At 44.8% G+C, this 21870-nt stretch overlaps 1 protein-coding gene and 1 long non-coding RNA gene across 2 annotated transcripts in view; both read right to left on the bottom strand.

Annotated features, from left to right (window-relative positions):
- Nucleotides 1-21870, bottom strand: part of LOC140189110 (uncharacterized) — a 592538-nt gene that overhangs the window by 270590 nt on the left and 300078 nt on the right. The gene's annotated exons all lie outside the window — the stretch shown is intronic.
- Nucleotides 3008-3382, bottom strand: LOC140188924 (histone H2B-like). Its single transcript, XM_072245576.1, has one exon. The coding sequence runs from the start codon at nt 3380-3382 to the stop codon at nt 3008-3010; it is 375 nt and encodes a 124-aa protein (XP_072101677.1).

Raw genomic sequence — 21870 nt, 5'->3', positions numbered from 1 at the left:
ACTGGGAGAGGGAGGGATGAAGTAAAGAGCTGGGAAGTTGTTTGGTGAAAGAGATACAGGGCTGGAGAAGGGGGAATCTGAAAGGAGAGAACAGAAGGCCATGGATGAAAGAAAAGGGGAGAGGAACACCAAAGGGAGGCGATGGGCAGGCAACGAGAGGGAAAGGGGGATTGGGAATGATGAGCGAGGGGAGGCATGACTGGAAGATCAAGAAGTGGATGTTAATGCCATCAGATTGGAGGCTGCCCAGACAGAATACAAGATGCTGTTCCTCCTACCTGAGTGTGGCCTCATTGCGACAGTATAGGAGGCCATGGATTGACGTCTCCATTGAGTACACTGTTTGTGGAAGCTTGCTGTGTTCAAGTAGCTGCGGAGTTTTCTGCATAAAATCATTGACTGCTTTTGAAACATGTGGCGTGGAACCAGCACTTGCCCCTCAAATTAATCCAGTCTGTTAACAACAGCACATCACCTCCCTTTTCCAAAATATAATTCAACCACACTATCACCATCCATTCCGTAAGTTTACACAAATGGGACGTCAGTGATATTGGTCTATAACTAGGAGGGGTTTCCATCAGGGGTTTCCCAGGTTTTAGAATAGACAGTACAGTTGCCATTTTCCATGAGGAGGGAAGATGGCCTGAACTCCAATTATGATTTTAAAAATGTCATATTATCTCAAGAGAGTTGTTGACCATATGTTTAAACATGCAATAACATGTATCATCCTTTCCTAGAGCCGTCTGACCTGTACTATAAATAGCTTTCTTAAATTCACACAAATAAACTCTACATCACTAATACTATCATTGCTACAGCTGGTTTCCAACACCTTAAGGTATTCTTGTAAAACCTTATCCCTACATTGTTTAGTCTCTCCACCTATTTTGATTATGAATTGCAGCAAATGACCGAGCCAGGACTCAACCGTCTCTCCTTCAGGAACAATTGTATTACCTTCTTTAATCAATATTCGGAACCTTATGAATCCCACACCCCCATTTTCTTAGTCATTCCCCAAACATCTTCAAGTTTAATAGTCCTTCCAATACTTTCACAATATGACCTCCAGTAAATCTTTTTCACAAGCTTCATTACTTTCCTCACCACGGCCTGTGACCTGTTACACTTAATATGATCACGCGGAGAGTGATACTTAACTTTCGGAAATGCCACGTTTCTCTCAGTAACTGCCTCTGCACACTCCTCCGTCCACCACGGTACAGCTTTTCTCCCACTACTGCACTTTTTAAATTGAATCTCTTCCCCGCTATTGGATGAATAATGTCACAACGTTTCTTTGCAGAAATCCACATCATCCTCACCATTCAGCCCAGACAGACGCTCAGCACATAAAACATTCAAACTTCTCCCAATTTGCTTTACCAGAGCTCCACCTCCTAAAAGTGGCCTCATGCCCCCTATAGAAATCCAAACCCAAGCTTATAAACATAGGAAAACGATCACTCCCCAATGCCTCATCTCCCATGACATCCCACTACTCACTCCAATGTTCAAAACTAAAGTTAAATTTACAGCATTTTCAGAACTATTATGAACATCAAATCTCGCACCTCTCCCACCATAAAGACTAACAGGATATGAAATATCTGAAACTCTTCTATAAACAAAATATCACCAATCTGAGAACAACCCCACAGTGAACTAACTATGTGTTAAAATCCCCACACCATACAACCCTTAGTGAGCTAGAGCTACATATATTCTCCAACAAATCAATCGGAAGCTTTCCACAATGGTTATAATAACACACAAACACGAGGAAATCTGCAGATGCTGGAATTTCAAGCAACACGCATAAAAGTTGCTGGTGAACGCAGCAGGCCAGGCAGCATCTCTAGGAAGAGGTACAGTCGACATTATAATAATATACCACTTTATTGCCCCTACCTGTGGAATCAAATGTGTCTTCAAATGCCTCATACATTTCATTTACATCCACAACTCTATGCCCTCTCCCTCTCTTTAAAAAATACTTGCAACACCACCTCCTCTACCAACTAATCTATCACGCTTAATTACAATATAACACTGGAAGGAAGAACTTAAATGCGATAACAATCAGGTTTCCTGAATACATATAACATCACATAGATTTGATAAATCAGAAATAAACTTGAAGTCTTGACCATTAGAAATCAGGCTTCTGGAAATCGCCCTTCTGATGCAGGCGGGGCGGGGGGGTGCGGAATGTAGTGGGGCGTTTATGATTGGTGAAACAGTGCCTGATCTGATTGGAAAGAGCAAATATTCCAATCACAGAGCTGCCTTATTCACCAGTCAAGAGACAGCAACTGTAGAAGCGCGGAAAATACCGTCTAACCGCCGAAATAAACTGAAATTTGCAAAACACCGCCAAAAGTTTGTTTGTCGGCTCTTTACCCCGTTACTGGAGTCCGACGCACTTAAACAAAGTGTAGTTAATATTGCGATGGTGTCTGGGACATTAGTTCACCGATATCTTTCAATTGATAAACGATTGGAATAAAACCGATTCTCAGCTGCTGTTCGCCGTCGGTCATTGTGTAAACTCAAGTCAGTTTAGCAACGGGTCGCCCGTCAGAAAGTGGAGCTTTAACAAATAATCTGAACGACCCGTGACAGTATTCAGCTCTTGCGTCGGAATGGGGTTAAGAGAAGTATCCAAAATGGGACAAAGCTTAATGAACCCACGGTAATTAAACCAGAAACATTAGCGTCCATGTCAGAGAAATCTGATGACCGAGAGGAAGCGACGGGGTGTGTAACGATTCCGTGTCTGGGCAGTTGGCAGGAATTAACAGAGAAATTCGGATTATACTGAGCAGCGGACAGCAAGTTCTGATTAACGGGGATAAGATTCTGAATCAGCATTTCAACAAAAAATTCCAAATTTACCTCAATTCCATGTCTCAACATTGTGTAACTCTTTTAATGAAACTGTGAGTGGCTCTTAAAAGAGCCTTTGATTTTCCGGTTTGTTTTGTCAGTGAACTTGTCTTCACTTGGAGCTGGTGTACTTGGTCACCGCCTTTGTCCCTTCGGACACGGCGTGCTTGGCCAGCTCCCCGGGCAGCAGCAGGCGCACGGCGGTCTGGATCTCCCGGGAGCTGATGGTTGACCGCTTGTTGTAATGGGCCAGGCGGGAAGCCTCGCCCGCGATGCGCTCGAAAATATCGTTGACGAATGAATTCATGATGCTCATGGCCTTGGAGGAGATGCCGGTGTCGGGGTGAACCTGCTTCATCACTTTGTAGATGTAGATGGCGTAAGTCTCCTTCCTCGACCTCTTGCGCTTCTTGCCAGTCTTGCTCGCTGGTTTGGACAAAGCTTTCTTGGCGCCCTTCTTGGGAGCGGGTTTCGCTGGATCAGGCATTTCCTCATCGGGTTCAAAAACAATAATAAGCAGAAGCTGTCCAGAGCGCGGATTAAATAGGCAGCGCCCAAAGCTGTATGTTAATGAGGATGGAAATGCTGCGCATTTCTATTGGCTGTTTGGAGAAATGAATCACCAATCGGAACGCTGGGGGATGGGAAGCGGCGCCAATGGGCGGGGTTTACCGCTGTCGTTTAATGCGGGAGGAAGTACTGAAGGGCAGAGACAGGCCGGGCTGCGGGCTGAAATTGAAAAGGGAAAGGCAAATTTCAAAAGCTGAATGAAAATAAAATCAGATGAAATTTGATGTGGGTAAATGTGAAGTTATCCACTTTGGTGGCAAAAATAGGAAAACAGATTATCTGAATGGTGGCCGATTAGGAAAAGGGGAGGTGCAACGTGACCTGGGTGTCATTATACACCAGTCATTGAAAGTGGGCATGCAGGTACAGCAGGCGGTGAAAAAGGCGAATGGTATGCTGGCATTTGTAGCGAGAGGATTTGAGTACAGGAGCAGGGAGGTACTACTGCAGTTGTACAAGGCCTTGGTGAGACCGCACCTGGAGTATTGTGTGCAGTTTTGGTCCCCTAATCTGAGGAAAGACATCCTTGCCATAGAGGGAGTATAGAGAAGGTTCACCAGATTGATTCTTGGGATGGCAGGACTTTCATATGAAGAAAGAATGGATGAACTGGGCTTGTACTCGTTGGAATTTAGAAGATTGAGGGGGGATCTGATTGAAACGTATAAGATCCTAAAGAGATTGGACAGGCCAGCTGCAGGAAGATTGTTCCCGATGTTGGGGTTGTCCAGAACGAGGGGTCACAGTTTGAGGATAGAGGGGAAGCCTTTTAGGACCAAGATTAGGAAAAACTTCTTCACACAGAGAGTGGTGAATCTGTGGAATTCTCTGCCACAGGAAACAGTTGAGGCCAGTTCATTGGCTATATTTAAGAGGGAGTCAGATATGGCCCTTGTGGCTACGGGGGTCAGGGGGTATGGAGGGAAGGCTGGGGCGGTGTTCTGAGTTGAATGATCAGCCATGATCATAATAAATGGCGGTGCAGGCTCGAAGGGCCGAATGGCCTACTCCTGCACCTATTTTCTATGTTTCTATGTTTCTATGAAATATTGTAAAATTAAACAATAGGACATTTAGTTCATGACAGAGGGCTGCAGGAGAGTGAAGGAGAGATTTGGACATTTCAGTGTAAAGTTTAAATCGAGTTTATTTATGCACAGGTGAAAGGAACAAAATATTTGTAGCAGCATCACAGACACATTGCATCAGAGACACAACACTGACAAGAAACACTGAAATTAAATATGAATTATACCAAAATATTCAAACAGACAGAAGACTATCAGAACAAAATCAAAATAACAAACAGATTATGCGGGCAGTGGGAGAATCATCCCTCTTGTGCTTCTTCATCTTGTCACTCTAGATTCAGTGTCACACAACGCTGCCACTTTGATCTGGCCCGTGCCTTCATCAACCAAGTCCAACACTTGCCTTTATTGCATCTTCCTTCTCCTTACACTGGTCATCGGGTTTGTGGGGTGTGTGCCCCCTTGGACCTCAGGATTAGGTTTGAGGGTAGGGCTGGTGGATGCATATGCGGGGCTGGGAGAGATAATGCTGTGGAGTTTAGTATGGTGAGATAGGTGGGGCTATGGTGGATAGGGTAGTGTAGTGTAGCCACTTCAATCTGGCCCATTCCCTTCATTAACGTGGCCTGACACCACTTGGCTTAATGAACCGGTGTTGCAAAGAGACACATCGTCAGTAATGCAACCTGGGGTCATTGGGTGTTTCGGGTCTTTAATCATGAGCCATCCTCGCCCAGGCAACCCAGCCAGGGTTAATCAGTCCGCTTGTGTTTATCCCATGGATCAAGGTAACGAGAGGCATGTAATTCTGCATGTTGTGGGTATTTTAGACCTTGTTACTTGGCTTTATTTTGACCATTTGGGGAGTAGAATGTTCTGAGGCCTAGTAATCAGGCTTTACCTCCAAGTAAGGTTCAACTTTCCTACTTTCAATTTAGAATTGTCTTTATTTTGCATCTGTATGCCTGGGATTGCATGGGTTAAATTAACAGTGTTCACTGCAGTACAAGTTAGTGATTAAGGTTGTGCAGATTGGTCCATAATTCCAAAATGCAAACATCTCTGAAATCCAGATTTTTTTGTGCTGACATGACATCACAAATGGAGAATTTTACTCAGGATTAAATGGCTTGCCTAATGAAGAGAGTTTCGCGGCTCTGGGCCTCTATTCACTGGAACTTCGAAGAAAGAAGGGTTACCAAATTGAAACCTATCAAATAGTGAAAGGGCTTGATTGAGTGGATGTGGAGAGGATTTTTCCTGTGATGAGTGTGTCTAAAACTGGACCACACAGCTTCAAAATAGAGGATCATCCTTTTAGAATGGAAATGAGGAGGAATTTCTTCAGCCAGAGTGGTGAATCTGTGAATTTTTTTGCTACAGGCAGCTGTGGAGGCCAAATCACTGGGTATAGGCAGAGATTGGTCAGGACATGAAGGGATACAATGGAAGGCAGGAGACTGTCTCTCAGAGGAAAAATTGATCAGTGATGATCAAATGCCAGAGAAGGCTCGACAGGCAAAATGGCCGAATTCTGCTCCTGTATCTTATGGTCTTACGGACTCACTTAGTGACTAAATCTCTCCCAGAGACTGTTGATCTCAGCTTTGACTCAACCCAGCAACTGAGGCTCCACATTACTTATATAAGGAATACAGAAGTTCTTTGTTCTCTGATTAACAAAACATCTCATTCCCATCCTGAATGCTTGTCACCTCATTCTGAGCAACAGACACAAAATGCTGGGGAAAGTCAGCAGGCCAGGCAGCATCTATGGGAAAGAGTAACGAGTCGATGCTTCGGGCTGAGAATCTTCACCCTGAGATCTGATGAAGTGTCTCGGCCCGAAGTGTCGACTGTTAACTCTTTTTCATAGAGGCTGCCTGTCCTGCTGAGTTCTTCCAGCATTTTGTGTGTGTTGCGTTTGATTTCCAGCATCAGCAGATTCTCTCGTGTTTGTGATTTACGCCTCATTCTGAGGGTATTTTCTTCAGTTATGGAGTTCTCATTCAGGGGAAAGATCCTCCTTGCCTATTGCCTGTCATATCCTGAAAGAATCTAACAGATTTCCTCATTTGTTCATGAACGGCAGGGAATACAGACCCAGCCCACTCACTCTCCTCTCACATAACCAACCTTCCATCCCTGGAACCAGCCCAGTCAGTGTGGGGAACAGTCACTGCACTCCTTCTATTGCAAGGATATCTTTCCTGAGGAAGTGTGACCAAACCTGGACACGATACTCAAGGTGTGCTCTCACCAGGGCCCCTATATAATCCCAGTGAGACCTCTGTACCCTCTTGTACAATCCCCATGGATCACAGGACAAAATACTGTTTGAACATAGAACATAGAACAGTACAGCACAGGCCCTTCGGCCCACAATGTTGTGCCGACCCTCAAACCCTGCCTCCCAGATAAATAGAACATAGAATAGTACAGCACAGTACAGGCACTCTCATTACTTGTTGTATCTGCATGTAAACTCAAGTGATTTGTTTACAAGAACGTCCAGGTCCCTCTGAACATCCCCATGTGGAAATGACTGATAGTTTGTTCCTGGGAATGGGTGATTTCACATTTCCCCACATTCTGTTCCATCTGCCACATCCTCAACCGTTCACTCTCCTGTCTACATCCCACAAACCTCCTCACTACTGATACTGTCCCTCCCGCTCTGCCACAGCAGCAGACGTAGTCACTGAGTTATGCAGCACAGAAACAGGTCCTTCAGCCCAACACATCCATGCTGACCAAGTGGCCAAACAAAATTATTGTCAGTTTCCTGCATTTGGCCCATGTCCCTGCGAAACTTCCCTCTCCACAGTCCAAGAGATATTGCAACTGTGCCCACCTACACCACCACTTGGGGTAGTTTGTTCCATGTAAACAGCACATTCTGTGTACAAAACCTGCTCCTCAGGGTCCTATTTAAATCTTTCCTCTCTCACTTTATATCTGTAATCTCTCGCTTCCAACTCCATAAACCTGGAGATAACAGATTCACTGTTGACCGTATCTATGACTGCCATTATTTTATCACCTCTCTAATATCACATACACTCTGGTGAGAAAGGTCCTGGCCTATGCAGCCTCCTGTTAAATCCCTTTTGCACCCTCTCCAGTTTAATGTCACCCTCTGATCCCAGGGCAACTATAACTGTACTCCGTGCTCCGAGAGTAGTTTCCCCGAGGCTGGTAGAGCTGTAATGTGACGTCACAGTCCAGTGCCCGATACTCTGACCGATGAATGCGAGTGTGGCGAACAGCCTCTTCACCGTCCTGCTTACCTGTGTTTACACTCTGAAGGAATTCGATATCTACACCCCGATATCTCTGTTTTACAGTACACCCAGGGACAGACCATTCCCCACGGCAGTTCTGCCCTGGTTCGTCAATGACAATGGAACATCTCACATTTATCTGTCATTCCTCAAATCAGTGACCTCATTGATCACCGTCCTGTTGTAATGTTAGTTACATTGTTTCACACTCCACGATATCACCAACTTTAGTGACATCGATAAATTTGCTGAGCCGGGCAGTGATGTTATCAGCCCTGACTCAGCTCCCAGGCTTTTCCTCGCAGCGATACACGCGCAGTGCTGGAGGAACTCAGCAGGCCAGGCAGCATCTATGAGAAACTGGAACAGCCAACGTTTCAGGCCGAGACCCTCCATCAGCATCTGCACAATGGTCTTGTGTTTGGTTTTCCTTCGATCCTAAGTTACTGGATAACATGACCCATCCTCCAGTCCTCTGCCACCACTCCTGCCCGAGAAACGCGCAGAGAGACAGAGGCGGGGAGGGGAGGAGACAGAGTCAGAGTGACGGACAGAGCCGAGAGCGGCCTCTCATCGTCCAGCTCCGTCTTCACTTTAATACACCCGGCAATTTCCAACGGTTTGTCCGAAACACAGAGCTCCAGAGAGAGAGAAAAAAACGCCCTCTAACACCACGTACAGAAGGAGTTCTAGGAATTTACTGGCGGTCGGACTTCATCGGATCAGAATACAGTGTGATTGGCGCAGGATCAATTTCAAATTGCCCGCCAATTTTAGAGCACCCAGCAACGGTGCTGGAAGACCTTTTTAAAAATTATTTACTGTTAGTTTTATCACGCATTATACAATTTCAGTTTCATTTAATAAATTTAATATCTAATCCCCTGAGTTACGATTTAAATGCATAATTACGGAGTCGCTTCTCTAAACGAGTGAACTGATTCCTGTCCGAGACAGATAAAAGGATGAAGATCGATCTTAACGCGTTCAGAGGTTCTGAAGTAATCACCGACTGGAAATGGCAAATTCGCAGGAATATTGCAAACCGAACCGATTAATCTGTTTCAAATGTAACTCAGCTGAATGTATCGATAAAAATAATTAAAAGGTTGTGGATACGGCTCCGTCTGTGAGGCGGTGGGTGGCTCTTAGAAGAGCCTTTGTTTTGTGCTCGGGAGGAAGTGGGAGTTTTTCAGCCGCCGAAGCCATAGAGAGTGCGGCCCTGGCGTTTCAGAGCGTACACCACATCCATGGCAGTGACCGTCTTGCGCTTGGCGTGTTCAGTGTAGGTGACCGCATCCCGAATCACATTCTCCAGGAAAACCTTCAGCACCCCGCGGGTCTCCTCGTAGATCAGACCCGAGATCCGCTTGACGCCGCCACGGCGAGCCAGACGGCGGATGGCCGGTTTGGTGATGCCCTGGATGTTATCACGGAGCACTTTACGGTGCCGCTTGGCTCCGCCTTTGCCCAGTCCTTTGCCTCCTTTCCCTCTGCCAGACATGATGCTGCTTCACTCAGGTCGCTGCTCACTGACAAACTGCCTGCTGCTGTCTCCTTTTATACACAGCGCCCCGACCTGCCCGAGAAACGCGCAGAGAGACAGAGACGGGGAGGGGAGGAGACAGAGTCAGAGTGACGGACAGAGCCGAGAGCGGCCTCTCATCGTCCAGCTCCGTCTTCACTTTACCACACCCGCCAATTTCCAACGATTCATCCGACACAAAGCGCTCCAGCGAAAAACAAAACTCCCTCACACACAGTCTGAAAAGAACGAGAGCCAATGTCAGGCTAATAAACATGGTGGGACTGATGGGCTGAAATGAGTTTATTTCAACACTAGGAGTACTATGTTATCGGACGGACAGGGCTGGCAGCTCAACATTCCTGGGTTTCATTGTTTTACATGTGAGTGGGGGGTTAAAAATGCAGAGGTTACCTCACTGGGAATGTCACAGCAAACAGGCAATCTGTAGTTACACTGTTGGGGTGTTTGTATTGGCCCCGCAACAACCAGTCGGGGGACATTATCTTCTCTAGAATTAACTGGAACTTGCTTAATTCTTAAATGCGCCAGATTTCTTCAATGAATCTGAGGAGTGTTTGAAACATTATGTACAGAGCCCAACCAGAGGTGAGAACAGTTGGGAATGAGCCAGGCCAGGTGACAGTTGAGAGTCAGTGAACATTTTGGGAACAGTGATCACAAGTTTCTTTTTTCTTAGTTACAAGTAAAAATAAAAGTAGATCTTTTATGAAGGTACTAATTTGCAGGAGGACAAGTCAGGACGGAGGAAGACAGGAGCCAAGGGACATTGATTGGGACAAGTCCACATCTGATGTGTGGGAGTTGTCTAAAGACCAGCTACTCTGAGTTCAGGATCAGCATGTTCCGGTGAGGAGTGAGGAGAAGGATGGTAAGTAAGGGATTTTTAGACAAGCGGAGAGATCCTAAATTTAGTCAAAAGGTTATGGAAGGCTTGTGAAGCTAAAGTCAGACTGGGTACCTTTGGAATATAAAGGTAGCAGGGAAATGCTAAAGCAGGTGATAGGAAAGGCCAAAAGGGGCCACAAACTGTCCTTGTAATGTAGGACCAAAGATGATCCCAAGGCCTTGTGATTTGTATTAATAAGACGAGGATAACCAGAGAATAGAAATGTCGACTCAAGATTAAAGGAGGAATGATGTGGTTGAAGTCAGATCAAGTGGCTGAGGTACTAAATGAGTATGTTGTGTCAGTATTTACTGAAGTGAAGGAATTGAATGGCAATGAAAACAGAATGAGGCATGCGAATGTGCAGAGACATTTTGAGAGTAAGGAGCAGGTTGTGCTGGGACGTCTGAAAAGCAATAAGATGGATAAGACTCCAGGGCCTGAAGGCAAATATCCTACAACAGTGAAAGAAACAAGTGAGCAGATTGCTGGGGATTTGACAAGGATCTATGTGTCCTTGATCACAACATGTGAGGTCCCACAGGACTGGAGTGTCGCAAATGTTGCAGCTTTGATCAAGAAGGGAAATAACAAGAATCCAGGAACCTATAGGCAAGGCAGCCTCATTTCAGTGGTAGAGAAGCTACTGGGGAGGATATTGAGGTATAAGATTTATGCACATTCAGAAAGGCATGGCCTGCTTAGGGACAATCAACATGGTTTTGTGTAGGGAGATCACGCTTGATAAAAATCATTGAGGTGGTGACACAGACAAAGATATAGGAGCAGAATTCGACCATTTGGCCCATCGAGTCTGCTCCGACATTTCATTGTGGCTGATCCATTTTTCCTCTCAGCCCCAGTCTCCTGCCTTTCCCCTGTATCCCTTCATACTCTGACCAATCAAGAATCTATCAACCTCTGCCTTAAATATACATAAAGTCCTGGCTTGACAGCTCCGTGTGGCAATGAATTCCACAGATGAACCACTCTCTGGCGAAAAAAATTCCCCATCTCCACATTCTACAAGGATGCTCCTCTATTCTGAGGCTGTGTCCTGATATTAGTCACTCCAATCTTCTGCACATCCACTTTATGACTGTGTTTCACTATTCGATAGGTTTCAATTGGGCCACCCCTCATTGTTCAAAAATTCCAGTGAATACAGGCCCAGAGCCATCAAACACTCTTCATGTGGCAACCTGTTCCATCCTGCAATCAATCTGGAGAACGTCCTTTGAAACCCATTGAGTTTCAGCTCATCCTTCCTGAGATAAAGGGCCGAAAACTGCTCACAATACTCCAGTGAGACCTCCCCAGTACTTTATAAAGTCTGATTATTATTATGATTGGCGCAGATATTCTGGGCCGAAGGGCAGGTTGCCATCTGTTCCATATTGTGTACTGATGAATATGTTTGATCTAACAGCTATTGCAGGGACATGGTTACAGAGACTGGGACTTCGACATTCCACTATATTCAATGTTCCACACAGAATCGGCAAAATGGAAAGGAGCAGGGTGGATTTGTTCTTAACCTGCTGCTGAAGGAGTGGATACAGTGCCTATAAAAAATGTTCAGTCTCCTTAGAAGTTATTATGTTTTATTCTTTTACAATGGATTTAATTTGGCTTTTTTGACACTGATCAACAGAAAAGACTCCATGGTGTCAAAGTGAAAACAAATCTAACTTAATTGTAAATATGAAACAAAATAATTCATTGCCTTAGTATTTACCTCCTTCAAATCCGTAATTAGTTGATGCATCTTTGGCAGTATTTACAGTTGAGTCTGTGTGGATAGGTGTCTATCAGCTTTGCACATATGAACACTGCAATTTTTCCACATTCTTCTTTACAAAACTGCTGAAGCTCTGTCAGAATACATGGGTTGGTGAGTGAACACTTATTTTCAAGTCCAGCCACAAATTCTCAATTGGATTGAGGTCTGGACTCTCACAAAGCCACTCCAGGACATTAACTTTGTTGTTTTAAGGCATTCCTTTGCAGCTTTGGTTTTATGCTTGCGGTCATTGTCTTGCTGGAAAATTAATTTTCTCCTAAGTTGCAGTTCATTTGAAGACTGAATTAGGTTTTCCTCCAGGATTTCCCTGTATTTTGCTGCATTCATTTTACCCTCTACCTTTATGTGCCTTTCAGGACCTGCTACAGTGAAGCACACCCACAGGATGATGCAGCCTCCACCATACTTCACGGTAGGGATGGTGTGTTTTTGATGCTGTGCGGTGTTTGGCTTACTCCAAACTTAGTGTTTGTGATGGTCAAAAAATTCAATTTTGTTTTCATCAGACCATAGAATCTTCTTCCAACTAACTTCAGAGTCCCCCACAATTCTGGCAAACTCCAGGCAAGATTTCATGAGAGCATTTTTCAACAGTGGCTTTTTCTCTGCCACTCTCCCGTAAAGCTGCGACTGGTGAAACACCCGGGCAACAGTTGATGTATGCACAATCTCTCCCACCACTGAAGCTTGTAACTCCTCTAGAGTTATCATAGGTCTCCTGGTGGCCTCCCCCACTGGCCCCTTCTTGCATGGCCGCACAGTTTCTGAGGATAGTCTGCTCTTGGCAGATTTACAGCTGTGCCATATTCTTCACACTTCTGGATGAGTGACTTAACTGCACTCCAAGGGCATTCAGTGACTTGGAAATGTTCTTGTATCCATCTCCTGGCTTGTGTTCGTCAATTACCTGTTTGCAGAGCAGCTTGGAGTGTTGATTTGTCTTCACGGTGTAGTTTCTCCCAGGATACTGACTCACCAGCAGTTCGACCTTCCACTTACAGGTGTACTATTACTACAATCAATTGAAACACCTTGACTGCACATGGTGATCTCCATTTAACTGATCATGCAACATCGAAAACTAATTGGCTGCACCAATGATGATTTGGTGTGTCATATTAAAGGGGGTGAATACTTAAACAGACAATTATTTTGTGTTTTAGATTTGTAATTAGTTGAGAGCATTTTGTAGAGATTTGTTTTCGCTTTGACACAAAAGAGTCTTTTTCCATTGATTGGTTTCAAAAAAAGCCAAATTCAATCCACTGAGATTCAATGCTGTAAATTTTCATAGGAACTTTATATGTAGGGACAATGACGGTGAAAGGGGGAGGGAAAGACAACATTGGTAGGAGTGGCCTCAAGATCCTGGGGTATGGTCAAAGGCATTCAAGGAAATATTAAATCAAAGAACATACAAAGAGGCGCTGGTGGTGCACAAGAGAATCAGAGATTTTCTAGGAACCAGTGAAAAGCTAAAAGTAACAAGGAACACGCAGAGAAGTTAACTCAATAATTTGCATTAGTGCTCACAGTGGGACACAGCAAACATCCCATAGATATCTAACGGTGATATTTCAACATTGTGCCATAATGTATAACAATTGGCATCACAAGGGAGAAACTAATGGGACTAAAAGCAAACTTTACCAGGTCCCAACAACCTGCACTGGAGGGTTTCACAGGAAGTCTGTAGAGAAAGTAGAGACATTGAAGTTTGTCAAAACTCACTGTTACAGAAAGGTCCCAGTGGAGTTGAAAACCATTGCTGAAGAAGGGTGGAAGATAAAAAGCAGGTAACTGTAGTCCTGTTAACTTCACTTCAGGTACTGGAGTTGATAATCTATCAAGAAATAACAAATCATTTGGAAAAGTTCAATGTCTACAGTCAGGTTCACACAGATTCCACGATGACCAAAGTTCCCATCTGAGCTTGTGGTCTGTAACCCCCTCACCACCACATTATGAAGAAGGTTATCCTCTTCCTTGTCCCATTTCTCTGCATTTGGCCCAGATACTTCAAAACCTTTCCTTTCCATCTATCTGTCCAAGTGCTTTTTTTAATGTACCTGACTCAACCATTCCCCCTAGCAGCTCATTCCATTTCCAGCCTCCAGGTCCCTCATGATTTTATACACCTCTGCAATATCAGCACTCATTCTCCAACATTACAGGGAAAATTATCCAAAACACCTTTCCACATATCCTTTTGAGATCCAGTAACATCCCCATAAATCTCCTCTGTGCTCTTTCCAGCTTAATGGTGTCTGTCATACAGCAGGGTCACAAAAACTAAACACTATTTGCAAAATGTGGCCAAACCAACGTGTTGGACAACTGCAACATCTCATCCCAGCTTCTATATTCGGGGCCCTGAGTGAAGGCCAGTGTTCCAAAAGACTCTTCACCACCCTGTCCATCTGGAACCTGGTCTTGGACCCTGTAACCTGGGTTGTTGAATGTTAAGTCATGTTTGACGAACACACCAGAGATTTGAGACTTTACAGGGGAAGTTGGAGAAGTGGATTTTTGGATTTTCAGGAGCCATTTGCCAAGGTGCCACACGTAAGGCTGGTGCACAAGACCAGAGCTCAGTACTGGGAAGGAAGTGTGTTAATACTGACTGAAGACTGGTCATCATACTGAGACAGAATAACAGGTCTGTTTCAGACTGGGATGATATAACTAGTGGAGTGTCCCAGCGACCAGGGGCAAAGAGTGAGGAATCCACGGTGGCAATGACAGGGAATGTGGTGGGGGGACATGTTGTGATTGGACATTTCATCTCTTCAATGGGACCTGGGAAGCTGGCGAGCAGAATACATGGTAAATGGAGTTTAATGTGGTGAAGTATGATGGCATGTAGAGTGGTAGGAGGAATCAAAAGTCAGACAATGATTTATGTGGAGATAAATTGTAAATGAGAGAAATAGAGAGGGGTCGAGGTGCTGAACTACACAACAAAACAGAGAGAGAGAGTTGAGAATTATCACTCTCCGAGTGACCTTATTAAGTATGAAAGGATACAAGCTGTGGTGAGGGAAGTGGTAAAGGTTGTGAAAGAGGTTTACTGGAGGTCATCTTCTGATAGTATTGGACAGGATATTAAACTTGGAGATGTTTGGGGAATGATTAAGAAAATTGCGGAAGGGTGGGGTTCAATGGGTTAATAACATTCCAGTATTGATTAAGGAAGGTGATTGTTACTGAAATAGAGAAGGTTGAGTTACTGGCTTGGTCATTTGCTGCAAGTCACAATCAAGGTAATTTAAGTGAAGAGCATAAACGATGTCCGGATGAGGTTTTAAGTGAATACTCTGGTGTGTTGAAAGCCAGCTCTAGCAATGATAGTATTAGTGATATAAAGTTTCTTTGTGTGAATATGGCTCCAGGAAAGGATGATATATGCTATTGTATGTTTTAACATATAGCTTACAGCTCTTGTGATAACATTAACATTTTTGAATTATATTTGGAGTTTAGGCCATCTTCCCTCCTCTTAGAAAATGGTAGTGCCTGTTCCAAAACCTGGAAATCCCCATAGGATCCTTCCAGTTATAGACCAACATCATTAACGTCCCATCTCATTTTGGTAAACTTATGGAAAATATGGTAATAGAGTGATTGAATTATATTTTGGAAAAGAGAGGTGATGTAGCATTTTATCAGTATAGATTTCGGAAACGTAGAATGAATTGGATCCAGTTTTATGTTTGGAAGTTGATATTAGGAAAGCACAGGTAAATAAGGATCTTGTAATTGCAGTCTTTTTGTATTGAAAAAGCATACGATATGTTATGAAAGGGTTAAATCATAGAAATGTGGAGTGAGAAAAAGGCTGCATTATTTTTCTGAGTTTTTTATTTGTCTGCTCGAGGCAAGTAATTTAAGGTATATTTGGGCTTCTATATGGTAAAGAATGGGACCCCATCAGACAGTATTTGTATCCCTTTATTGTTTAATATTATGATTAATGGTATTTTTTCTGAGATAGGTACTGGGGTGGGGAAATGACTTTTTGCAGATGATGCAGATTTATGGATCAAAGGTAGAAAATTCAATTCAATTGTATATAGAATGTGATTAGTGATTAATAAGGTCAAAGAGTGGGGACATAGTTGGGTTTTAAGCTTTCAGTAGCTAAAATACATTTTGTGTTTTACAAAGATGATGAATAGGCCTCTTTATTGATCCATTTCATTATCAACAACAATTGATTTTAAATTATATGGTCAAACGCTTGAATAAGTGTCAGTGGTAAGATTTCTTGGCACGTGGCTGGATAATTTACCATATCAGTAAAATAATTGACAAATGTAGAGGAGCACTGAATATCTCTGGGTGTCTGTGTGGGTATTCTTGGGGCACTATCAGCCCATCAATGTGACTCTGTAAACAATTGATAAATGTAAAGGAGAACTGAATATCCCTGGGTGTCTGTATGGGTATTCTTGGGGAGCTATCGGCCCATCACCGTGACTCTGAGGGGGAAGCGATGCTACCAGAAATCCACCGAGCTGCTCATCCGCAGACTACCCTCCAGCATCTGGTGCAGAAGATCAGGCAGGACTTCAAAACCGATCTATGCTTCCAGAGCTCGGCCATCATTAGGACTGTAGGAGACTAACGAGGCTTACCTGGTCGGATTATTTGCACCATCCACATCAAGCGGATCAGCCTTGTGCCCAAAGACATCAGTTGGTTCGCCGCATCCGCCGGAAGCAAGCCTCAGCCTGGCCTCGGCAGCAAACACAACAAAAGGCTCCTTTAAGAGCTATTAACCTGGAAGAGGAAAGAACCATCGCTTTCTCTTCATGACACTGTTGTAGTGTTGACACACATTATCCCTCTGATCTTCCCCGTGGGAGTTTCGGGGTTGTTTGATGGGAAATCCCAATTCTCACACAAACTGATTTACTTGTTTTGGTCTCAGCTTATTTCATCACTACATCGATGTCACCCTTTAGCTGAAGACGACGATCCACACAAGCAATAACTCCATCACCTCACAGTCAGTGTGAATTTACTGCTCACGGTTCCTACATCCACTCCCAAATCACTCAGTTGTATCACAAACAAAAATGACCCCAGAACAGATCCATGTGGAACAACACTTGTCACCAGAATCTGATCACAAAACTACTCTCTGCCATCACTCTGTCCCCTATTGCAAAGCCAATTCTGGATCCAATTTGCCAAATGGTCTGACTGTGGCCTATATGAACCGTATCAATAAACTTCGTCAGTGACGGCAGACCTGGGTGAGGATGGTCAGGACCCAAGTGCTGGAGTATCAGAGACTAAAATCCAGACACGATAGGAGACGGAAACAACGACAGGGTTCAAAACCAGTCTGTGTCTGGAGGGAAGAGCACTTTGAGTAACTCCTTTGCTCCAAATTGGAGAAAAAATAAGTAAATAGAGAAGAAATAAAAATTACAATAGAAACTGCAGATGCTGTAGTCTGAAGCAAAAGCAGAAAACAGGAAACTCCAGACCTGAGTGTTCACCATTTGTACTAGGAGAACATTTGGAGCTGTAACAAAGCAGGAAATTTTAGCCAACTTACAAAACCATCAGACAAAGTCAGCAGAGTCTGGTGAAAGTGACTCCACGTTTAACAAACACATTCGAGTGTTTGGAGCAGTAACACCAACTGTGGATAAAGGGTCCCTGGGGACGCACTGAACTGAGATGTCCAGGACGCGTTTGATACGCCGCTCCGTCACAGGGGGTTGGGGAAAATGAGTGTTGACCGTGATTTCTGAACTTGCTGATGACAAGCACTGATGGAATCTGAGTTGTGAAGAGCGGCCAGGAGTCTGCAAAGGGGTAGATACAGGTGAGGTGATTGGACACAGGTCTGACAGCTGGGATATTGTGCGGAAGGGAGGGTGTGAACTTGTACATTTTGGCAGGAAAAATATGTAATACAGAACATTCTCGAAATGTTCAAAGGCAACAGGGCCTGGCGGTGCAGAGGGAACTTGGGTTCCTGGTGCATCATTCACAAAGGTTCATTCGCAGCTCCTGATGGAATTTGGAATGCGCAATGAGTGTACCTGATGAAGGAACTTCGGCCTGAAACGTTAACTCTGTTCCTCTGTCCACGGCCGCTGCCTGACCTGCTGCGTGTTTCCAACTGTCTCTGTGTTTTACTGGAATGTCAGAATTCCCATCTTTGAACTTGTTCATCGTTCCAAATTATTATTGTTTAGTTTTAGGATATTTCAGCAGAAATTTAAAGAGTTTATGTGTCAGTTTTCCAGTGTTAGGTGTTAACTTTACAGACTGACCAACATTGAAGCTGTCCGTCTGAAAGTTTATCTGAGCGCTGTGATTCTGTTCTGTTGTGGATAAACTGTTGGAAATTGGTGGTTGTGGGAGAGTGAAGGCGGAGCTGGAAGATGAGAGGCCGCTCTCGGCTCTGACCGTCTCTCTGACTCTGTCTTCCCCCATTCCCACCTCTTTCTCTCTGAGCGTTTCTCGGCAGGTCGGGGCGCTGTGTATAAAAGCAGACAGCAGCAGTCGGTCTCTGAGGACAGACTGGCTAGTGTAGCATCTCTGCAGACAGACTGTCTGGTGATATCGTTCTATAAACCTACTGAATCTCACAGCTATCTTGACTATCGCTCTTCCCACCCTGTCTACTGTACAAATGCCGTCTCTTTTAATCGTCTCCGCCATATCTGTTCCCAGGGTAAGATTTCCCTTGCCAGAATATCAGCGATGTCTTCCTTCTTCAAAGAACCGGGTTTCCCTACCTCTCTCTTTGCTGCTGCTCTCACCCCCATATATACCCCCATTTCTCAGACATTTGCCCTTGCCCCATCTTCTCACTGCCAAAACAGGGCTACAGTTCCCCTTGTCCTTACTTACCAAGCCCCCCCCCCCCGAGTGTCCGTATCCAACACAACATTTTACACAATGTCCAGCATCTTCAAAGGGATTCCAGCACTAAACACATCCTCCCCCTACCCCACTCTCCACTTTCAGCAGCGATCAACCTCTCTGTGATTCCCTTGTCCATTCATCCCTCCCCACTGATCTCACTGCTGGCACTTATCCCTGTAATCGGAACATGAGCTACACCTGCCCCTTCACCACCATTCAGAAACCCAAATAGTCCGTCCCGGAGAAGCAAAACTTCACCTGCAAGCCTGTTGAGATCATCACCTGTATCTGGACAACACACACACAATGCTGGAGGGACTCAGAAGGTCAGGTAACATCCATAGAAAAGAGTATAGTCGACGTTTTGGGCCGAGACGCTTCATCAGGACTGGAGAAAAAAAAGACGAGGAGTCAGTGTTAGAAGGTGGGGGGAGAGGGGAGAAACACAAGGTGAAAGGTGAAACTGTGAGAGGGGGAGGGGGTGGTGAAGTAAAGAGCTGGGAAGTTGATTGGTGTATGAGATACAGGGCTAGAGAGGGGGAATCTAGTAGGAGAGGACAGAAAGCCATGGAAGAAAGCAAGCAGGGACGAACACCAGAGGGAGTTGATGGGAAAGTAGGAAGATAATGTGAGATGGAAAAGGGAATGGGGAATGGTGAAGGAGGAATGGGACATGACCGGAAGTTCATCTCATAACCTGCTGGCATATCTATTCTTCTCCCTCACTGGCTATTGGGAGTCCTACAGTATAATCTCATCACAGTGATTGAACCTTTCTTATTCCTGAGTTGCACCAACATTGTTTTACGAGATGAGCCTCCGGGATTTGCTCAACTTCGTGACGTACTACCTGATCAGCAATGCCGCTCCCCAACCTCATTTACCTTCCTCTGCACTGCCGGAAGCATATGAACCCTGGAATGTTTAGATACCAGTCCTGCCCTTCTCTCAACCAGATCTCTGCAATGGATGAACCACGGCGCCATGTACTAACCCGGGCTTTAAGTACATCTACATTAACTTTTCTACACCCTGCACTGAAATAAACTCACTTCTGCCCTTCGATGCCACTGTGCTCATTAACCTGGCCCCATCTTGACTTCCTTTTAGGGTTACTCGACCTCATCTCTGCCTTCCGCTCAATGCTAATTACTGGCCTATAGCTCAGGATCCCAACACCCCCTCCGCATGCCACATGATGAATATCATCAAGGTGAGGCCAGAAAGCTTCCCTGTCAGAATATTACTTCTCCTTCACTGTAACCCATCCTCCTTACACGAGGTCCACTTATCCTGTACCTGATGCCCTCCCTCCTGCCACACACTTAACTGTACCAACTTACCCTCTCTTACCTGGCAAGCACGTTGCACTGAAATAATCCTGAAAGGACCACCCTAGAGTTCTTACTTCTTAACCTTCTGCCCAACTCACTAAATTCTCTGTAGGGCGTTGTCTCTCTGTTGTTAGTTCTAATAAGGTCCACGATCTCTGGCTGTTCACGCTGCCCTTTCAGAATGGCCTGTAACCTCTCAGATATAACCTTGGCCCTGGCATGATGGAGGTAACGCATCTTTCTGCAAGCTCATCCATGTCCACAGAACCTCTTGTCTGTCCCCTGCCACCCCCCTTCCCCAGCGCTAAAGTGTTTGCTCTATGTGATTTATATCCATCCATCCTGTACATTAATGTGCCTTCAAATAGTCTCTTTGTAATCAAAATCGGCTTAAAATTCATTCATTGCATTTTATACGGCTCAGGGTATCTGCATGTGCATTCGCAAACAAAGGAGACCGCACACATCTTAAAACCAGACAATTTGTTAGAACCTGTACAATTTTAATATAAAAAAAATGTCTACAGTATTAGTTGTACCAAATCCAAAATAATTCTTATCATCCACAAACAAGCAGGTCTCGGTGATAGGGTGGATTGTCACACAGCCTCTTCTCTCTCTCTCTCTCTCTCTCTCTCTTCCTCTCTCTTTCTGTGTCCGTCTCCCTTACGATGCCTTAGTCGCTTCACTACCCCTCTCTCTCTTTCATTCTATATTCTCTATCTCTCCCACTTGCTCATTCCCTCGCACTCACTCTCACGATATCTTCCTCGTGTCCTGTCCCGCGCGGTCGCGGTCTCCCTCACGTGCTCTCCTTCGCACCGGCTCCGTCACGCCAAACTTCTTATGCGCTCTCTCCCTCGCGATGTCTCCTTCTGTCGCTCACCCGCGCCCGCACCCTCTCCCGCACACTTTCCCTCGCGCTCACTCTCGTGTCATCTCCATGGCACCCTCTCCCTCGCGATATCTCATTCGCTCTCTCCTTCGCTCCCTCAGCCCTCGCGCTGTCTCCTGCTCACACTCACTTTCTCCATCTCTCTATCTCTCACAGAGCTGCAAGTGAACGGAAAGTTCCTTTGTCTTCAATTGTAAAACAGGAAAAAATTCTCTTACAGAAAGATAGTTCAAGTTGGCAGTGAGAGCGAGAACATACAGGTAGAGAAGGATAAGAAAAAAGCGGGTGAAGGAATGGAGGACTTATGATGGGAGTAGCAGTGGTTGATCGAGATGGAAATATACTCCAAGGTCAGGCAGTTTTTGTCAGAACCGGGAAGCAGGGGTAACAGGTTGACTCAAGCGAGCGGGACTTGAGGTGCCAAAGAAATTTCTCTGAGAAGGTGAAGTCAGTGATGCCGTCGGGATCAGCTCTAAACAGCCGTTTTGTAACTCTAAAGCTACACACACTAAATGGAAAAGAGTAAACAGTTGACAGGACTTTGACAGAGGGACTTGGCACGAAACGTCGACATGCTACACTTTTTCATTGACGCTGCCTGGCCTGCTGAGTTCATCCAGAATCTTGTGTGGAAAACAGTAAACAGTCGACGTTTCGGGGCGGGACGATCTGATTATGTGTGTGTTGTTTTGTATTTCGAACATCTGCAGATTTTCTGATGTTTGTTT

Source organism: Mobula birostris, chromosome 28, assembly GCF_030028105.1.
Source record: "Mobula birostris isolate sMobBir1 chromosome 28, sMobBir1.hap1, whole genome shotgun sequence".
In the NCBI taxonomy this organism is placed as follows: domain Eukaryota; kingdom Metazoa; phylum Chordata; class Chondrichthyes; order Myliobatiformes; family Myliobatidae; genus Mobula; species Mobula birostris.
Note: the sequence above shows the minus strand (reverse complement) of the source record. Positions and strands in the feature narration are given on the sequence as shown.